This window comes from Cariama cristata, unplaced genomic scaffold (assembly GCF_000690535.1).
Source record: "Cariama cristata isolate BGI_N322 unplaced genomic scaffold, ASM69053v1 scaffold15029, whole genome shotgun sequence".
Lineage (NCBI taxonomy): Eukaryota > Metazoa > Chordata > Aves > Cariamiformes > Cariamidae > Cariama > Cariama cristata.
The window spans coordinates 6,888-13,314 of NW_009636453.1; the positions used below are offsets into that span (position 1 = coordinate 6,888).

The following is a 6,427-nucleotide window of genomic DNA, read 5'->3' on the forward strand; positions in this document are numbered from 1 at the left end:
GGGTTTTTCCTCTGGCCTGCCTGGGCTCGCTGCTGGCTCCCACTGAGCCTGCTGCCAACCAGCACCCCCAGATCCCTTTCCGCAGAGCTGCTCTCCAGCCACTCCTCTCCCAATTTATACTTTTGCCCGGCAGTGTCACATCACTGCTTTGCTCCACCAACCTGCAAGCACCGAGCTGACCACCACCTTTGCTGCCAGTGGGGTTATCCTTAAGGAATCTCTCAGTGAGAAAAACCCACCGTGGTCATTTTCTGCAGAGTGGGTTTGGTGCCAAAATTACAGCCCTGAAGAGCCGTGCTCGCTGCCTACAGCCCAGCCCCAAGTTAAGGACACCATCATCAGCTTATATTGTCGTTATTTGCTGGAGTTCCTGCTGACCAGGTCTGAGCCGATGCCTAAGGCTGAGCAAACACAGGCCACTGGTTGGAATCACTGATACTTTATTATACTCTTAGCCAAAGCTTGCTATTAATAGCCCAAAACATGTGTAGAAGGGATGAGAGGAGGTTTAATGAGCAGAGATACTTCGTTATAGCTTTTCTCATATTCATGCACCAGTCGATCCTCCTCTAGTAATCCCCGTTATTTTGTATAGTCTGGAAAACAAAAAAGAAGTCAATTCAGTAGAGAGCCAGAATAAAGCATGTCTCCAATTCATGTAAGTGCTCTGAAGAAGGGCTTGTTCCCAGCTGGGCCAGGGGACTGCTCTAACAACCTATTCCCACCCAGAAAGGTTTAGGGACCACAGTAGCCTCCCTCTTCCTTGCAACAATTCATAATACCTCTCCCCACTTTTCTTTCCAGCAAGCCCCACTGTTTACGGTGGCATTTCCACAAAACCATCCCCTGTGCCTGGGAAATTGCTGCTCCTTGTGCCAGACATTATTTCTGGGAGCAACGAACTCGTTGCTCATTCCCAATGCTGGGAGTGCATAGTGTGGCACGGCAGGACCTGCACTCGTAGAGATGCTTTATGTTTGCTGCATTTCCCGTACACCAGTCAGCTAATTCCTTCAGTGGTTTCCTGCAGTAAGATTTTGTCTGGGTGAATGACAATGATCATTTTTTCAGGCACAAAGCCCAGCTCCTGCCTGGCTTGAATTTTGTCCATGGTCCTCAGCAGAGCATTTCAGCTCCAAGGCAGCAGCTCCTTCCTTGCCATTGTTTGACTACACCAAAAGTAGCACCAAACGTCCTGATTTTAGACCTCCTCAAATCTCCCAGTTCAACTCCTAATGGTTTAATAAAAGAAAGACTCCAATTCTTCTAGCACTCCCTTGCCTTCCTGGGAGATGCATCAGGTTACCTTGCAGGCATTAAGGGACTTACCCTTCCGATCCAGTCCACGTAGGCTGACACACGTGTGAAGACTGTTGGCTTCCTGTAGGTGTTACAGTAAGGAACTAGCCCAAAACTGACAATCCCATGGACTTGCCAGAAATTGTCTTTGTAGCAGTTGAGAGAGCCCCCAGAGTCCCCCTGGATCAGAGGAAGGAGAGGAACATATTAGGCCAAATTATCTGAGGAACTGAGGAACGACTGGAGAGGACTAAGGAGCAGCAGTTAGTTAATCACTGTCCTGAACATGAAGATAAAAAAAGCTGTGCTGCTTTCTTTGCAAAGGGTTGATATTGCTTTACAGCAGCACAGGAGCAGAGACCGCCCAGCACCTCCCAAGATGCTGCAAAGATCAGACCCACTATTTATTATCTCAGTCTACATGCACATACACGCACGCATGTATATACATACACACCCCAGGAAGGGCTGAAACCCTAATTTACCACCACCCTTGCAAATATAGTGACTGTAAGGAAATGGTCCAGGGCACGTTGCATCACATGAAATCCTTCCCAGCAAGGTCCACCCGCACAGCACCTCTGCTAAAAAATCAGTGCGCTTTCCAGCTACAGGGAACCAGGCAGAAGGGAAATGCTGCTCCCCTTGTTCTTCACATACAAATATATTCAAAGGGTCCCAGGAAGTTAAGGTGGTGAAAAAGAAAGCAATTTCAGTTAAAACATGTGAGAAGATAAAGGCTCTTGCTTGGCTCAGAACCCAGTTGGTAACAAGGTTCTGCCATAATCAAATCACACAAAAAGATACACTAAATATCTATAGAACTATAATTGCAGTATGTATAATTGTATAACCTGCTTTATTTCTGTATGTTTCTGTATTATATTCATATGTTTACATAATCAAATATGTTACGTATTTGTCCATTATTTTTTAAGGGCTTTGTATGGTTGCTTTCACCAGAAGCCACCTCTGTAGCGAAGAGAATACAGGCAGAGGTAACAGGTATCCCCTGCCTTCACATGCCAAACCTCCTTGCCTTGATGCTGGGGCCATCTGGAGCCCCTGGGATAAAGGGGACTTCATGGCATCTTCCTTTTCCACCTAAGCGGGGCTAGACGGTGCAGTTGAACATCGCCAAAAACCTCAGCTGTCCTTGTAAGCAGCATGACTAGGGAGAAGGGTGACAAGCAGTGGAGCACTGCCTGGCCTGGGATGCAACATGACAGCAACACTACAGGAGATGTAAGACTTCTCCGCAGCTTCATCCTTTGGTTGAGGGCAGAGGGGACTGCCAAAGTCTCAACCTAATCCCCAGGATCTGGTCAATGGGACATGCTGCTGGAAGAAAGGGCAAATCTCCCCTCCAAAATCAGAGGGGAGAGATGCACACTGAGGATTTGGAGGTTTTCTTTCTGTTGACTGCTCTGCGGGGAGATGAAGGAATGCAGAACAGCCTGGTTTAGAATATATTCAGGAGAAAGCAGCAAAGGGGACAGATTTGCAGGAGAGCTATTGCAGGTGGAGAAATGGCCAAAACAGGTCTCAACTGAAGGAACAGCAAGGTCAGATAGGAAGGAAAGAGGGGAGCTTGAAAATCCTCTGATAATAACAGATCTTACACTGCATCCGGCCCTCACGCCATCTCCACCTGCACAGACCATAGTGACTTTTGCTTGAGATCCCCACCAGTTGGGCTGGGAGCAGATCTCATGGTTGACCACCGGCAGCATCACCTCCTGCAGTTTGTTTGCGGTGTAGCCACCCACTAGCAGAGAAAGGGTGAGATTTTGGTCCAGGAACTCCAGTGGCAGAGGAAGGAAGCCCACACCCTGCCTCGTGCAGCCTTACCTGCACGGTGGTCCCTCTGACACCAGGAGGGACACCCAACAATTCTCCTTCCCCCTTACTTACCACTAACCACGCCCCATCCGGTAATATAGCAGGGATAGTTATTGGGCAAAATGTCTCCTTCAGGTGGAAGCATTGCCAGCTCAACGAACCCATTGTCATAGGCAGGAGAATCGAGGCGCAGCAGGGCAATGTCATAGCTGAAATGGGATACAGGTAAAAGATGCTTTACTGAAAATCCTGAATTCGTCATAAACCAGATGTCCTCACTCACATTTGGTCACTTATACAGGTGTCTAGCCTCTGGCATGATGATAGATGAGCACCTTGCAAACATCATTAATTAATCCTTATAGCTATCACAGGCAACAGGAAAATATGAGCAATTAAGAGAGAAGAAGCCATGATACATGACTGATAAAAAGGCTAACGCCCCCCCCCAATCTCCTACTCCTTAGGAGGCACCCAACCTCAGGGTGAATTTCAGTAGACCCTGGGTGGACAGGTGTGCCTCTGCGGGGGGTTTAGGACAATTCCTCAGCATTTCCTTCTTGGCTTCCCTTCATCAGATGCAAACAGTGGTGTGACTGCTGGCAAGCCCCTGATCTGCTGTATATCCTGGATCCGTCTGTGAGTCCCATCTTTTCCCCATCTTGGGCAAAACAGGACCGAGGTCACCCACATAGTCACCATGTAACACCCCCAAGAGAGGAGGTCATTTGGGAAATCTCCATTGCCTCATCATCCAGTGCTTCCCACAAATCCAACCTCACTGGGAACTGGACTGAATATACACTAAATGCTAGCGGGAGAGGGTGCTAAGTACCATTTAACCATCTGACGATATTCAGAATAATTACCCATTAGCAATGTCATTGGGATTCCAGTCACCATGAATGAAGACTCTGTCCACACCAATATAGTACTCGGTCCCGTCCACCTCGAAGAGACTGTGTTCACCCAGGGCCACTCGGTAGGTTGCTCCCGGGGGCCTGAAAACGAATCACGGAATAATTAACGTAAAAACTACTCCCCACTGCTACCTTTGCAGTGTAATTCCTGCACCACTGAGACCTTCCACTGATGTAATCATTTCTAAAGCACCTTCCACTGAAGGATTTTCAACAGACTGTAGCTAAATGGTCTTATGAATTAGGCAAATGCTGCCTGCAGTTTGCTGGCGAAGCAAGTGAAGTTGCAGCATCAGCTAATGCAGTGCTGAGCTCGGTCTTGAACGAGAGCGTTCGTTTTGCATCTCTGCATCTGTCTGAAACAGTGTGAAGGATCAGCTTGTTACACTTTATTGTGAGTACATTCGCTAAAGGCATGAGTAATTAAAGTGGAGTGTTCGCTTGTTGGTGTCAGGCTGTATCATTTAGGCGGTGCATGTTAGACATGCTGCAGAGCAAATTGTACAACGTGGCTCATGAGCTAGGAAACATGCCTTTTGTTCAACCTTGCCATCTCTGTGCAGGTTACTCAGGATGCAAACCCATTCAAAATGCTCACATTCATGCAAATGCACCTCCTTTTATGCAAATCAGCAATCAGTTTGATTTACACTCCCAGGAAGTCACCAATTAATACGTAAAATCAAGGCTAAAGCAAACAGAGTTTTCCAGTTCCCTTGATTAAGTGTGCAGCGAGATGTCCAGCTGTGCAGGGAACGGCACCAGTGGGGAGCTCAGAGGATGAGAAGAGTCTGGCTCCCGTCTGCAGCAAGAATGAGGAGCAGAACAGGAGTTTTAATGTTTTTTATCCTACTCACATGCTAAGGCAATGGGCTGCAGTCATGACCCATTTGCTGCTGATAAGGGTTCCACCGCAAACGTGAGAGTAGTAGTCTGGGTAGTCAGCATAGGCAATCTGAAGTGACACCTGGATCAAATGACAACGTATTTTACACCCAAGCCATGCCGTGCCTCTGCAGAAATGGTGTGTGTGGCTTCGGACAGTGGAAACTGTCATTTTCTCATTGTTTTTTGAAGTATAAGGCTTTTTTCAAGTATAAGACACCAGCATTACCTGCCACTTCCAGCTGTTTCGTTGAGCCTCGTAGCCTCCAATTACTCTCCCTGTCAGCACATCCTTCTCAAGAACATCCCTTAGGGAACTTCCAGAGATTGCCCCCTTACCACACAAAAAAAAGGACTGCGGTCAGGTGGATTCCTAAAGAGCATCAGTCATCGTGGGTTACTGCCAGTGAGAAACTTGTGCTGCGCAGGGCAGCCAGCTAAGCAAGTCTGAAAGATCAAGTGATTGAGACCTGCACGTGGTGACACTGTGATCGCTCTCCATCCTGGAGGTTGTCTTTGAAGCCTCCACGGTTGAAAAACACCATAAACAGTCTTCAAGATTGAAAAGATCTCATATAAATTGATTTGTTTCCCGTACTCCCTACAACCCCACCCTAACCAGATGCACCAACCAAATCCCCTTTCCTTTCGGGGTGCAGGTTTCCCCTCTCTTCCCTCAGAGAACTACCAGATCTTTCTCATGGAGATCTTGTTCCCGCAATAGAGAAAAATCCTTCCAGCCAGAATAATTGTGTCCACATTAGGTTTTGCCCTAGCACAGTAACTGCAGAGAACAAAAATGATATGCTCTAATCTGCACCACTTAGAGGTTAAGAGGTTTGCCCTTTTCCACCTCAAATACTTCAACTGCAACTTACCCAGGCAACTAAGAAGAACCAGAAACTGAAGCATCTCTAAGGAAGTGGTAGCATTTTTGCTTTTATACTAATATTCCTTTTATACTAAAATAGCCAATAAGAAGTTGTGTCTAAATTTGTGATTAATACAGTTTATCTATACTCGTGACTCACTAAACTGATCAAAAATGTTCTCTATGTGGAAAAAAAGGGGGAGCAGCAAATTGTTCAAGGTAGAGCCCAAGGCTACACAAACACCTCCACACTGCATAGTTCCCACAGGTCCCTGAAGCAGAAAAAAACCACCCTGATATATTTGGAGTGCTCTTAGATCAAGTCATAAACAAAGGAGTGCAAACCCACACTCAAGAAGCCAACAATTCCAACTAGCAATTGTTGATGCATATGTTGTATTCCCTTGTAAGAAATTTATCTGTCAGTCCAGCTGTCTGCTACTCCACGTAACATGAAGTGATCTTTGTCAACCAGATAAAAAGGGCAATAACAAACAGGAAGAAGCGTAACCACTGAGGGTGGTTCAGTCTTGGCTGGATGTGTTAAACTGACCTTGGCTAAACATGCTGATCCTTTTTTAAGATCTTTTTCTGCTCCTTCCTCCCTGCT

At 46.6% G+C, this 6,427-nt stretch overlaps 1 protein-coding gene across 1 annotated transcript in view; it reads right to left on the reverse strand.

The window, feature by feature from the left end:
- Positions 1 to 1,329: 1,329 nt before the first annotated feature.
- The window catches only part of LOC104167619 (elastase-1-like), a gene marked incomplete at its 3' end in the record, with an annotated part of 6,738 nt that continues 1,640 nt past the window's right edge, over positions 1,330 to 6,427 (reverse strand). The window contains exons 3-8 of the mRNA XM_009707929.1: positions 5,176 to 5,280; positions 4,919 to 5,028; positions 4,011 to 4,142; positions 3,214 to 3,350; positions 2,922 to 3,067; positions 1,330 to 1,479 (exon numbers count right to left, since the gene is read on the reverse strand). Of these exons, the coding sequence (XP_009706231.1) occupies positions 1,330 to 1,479; positions 2,922 to 3,067; positions 3,214 to 3,350; positions 4,011 to 4,142; positions 4,919 to 5,028; positions 5,176 to 5,280 (780 nt within the window). The remainder of the gene's footprint in view (positions 1,480 to 2,921; positions 3,068 to 3,213; positions 3,351 to 4,010; positions 4,143 to 4,918; positions 5,029 to 5,175; positions 5,281 to 6,427) is intronic.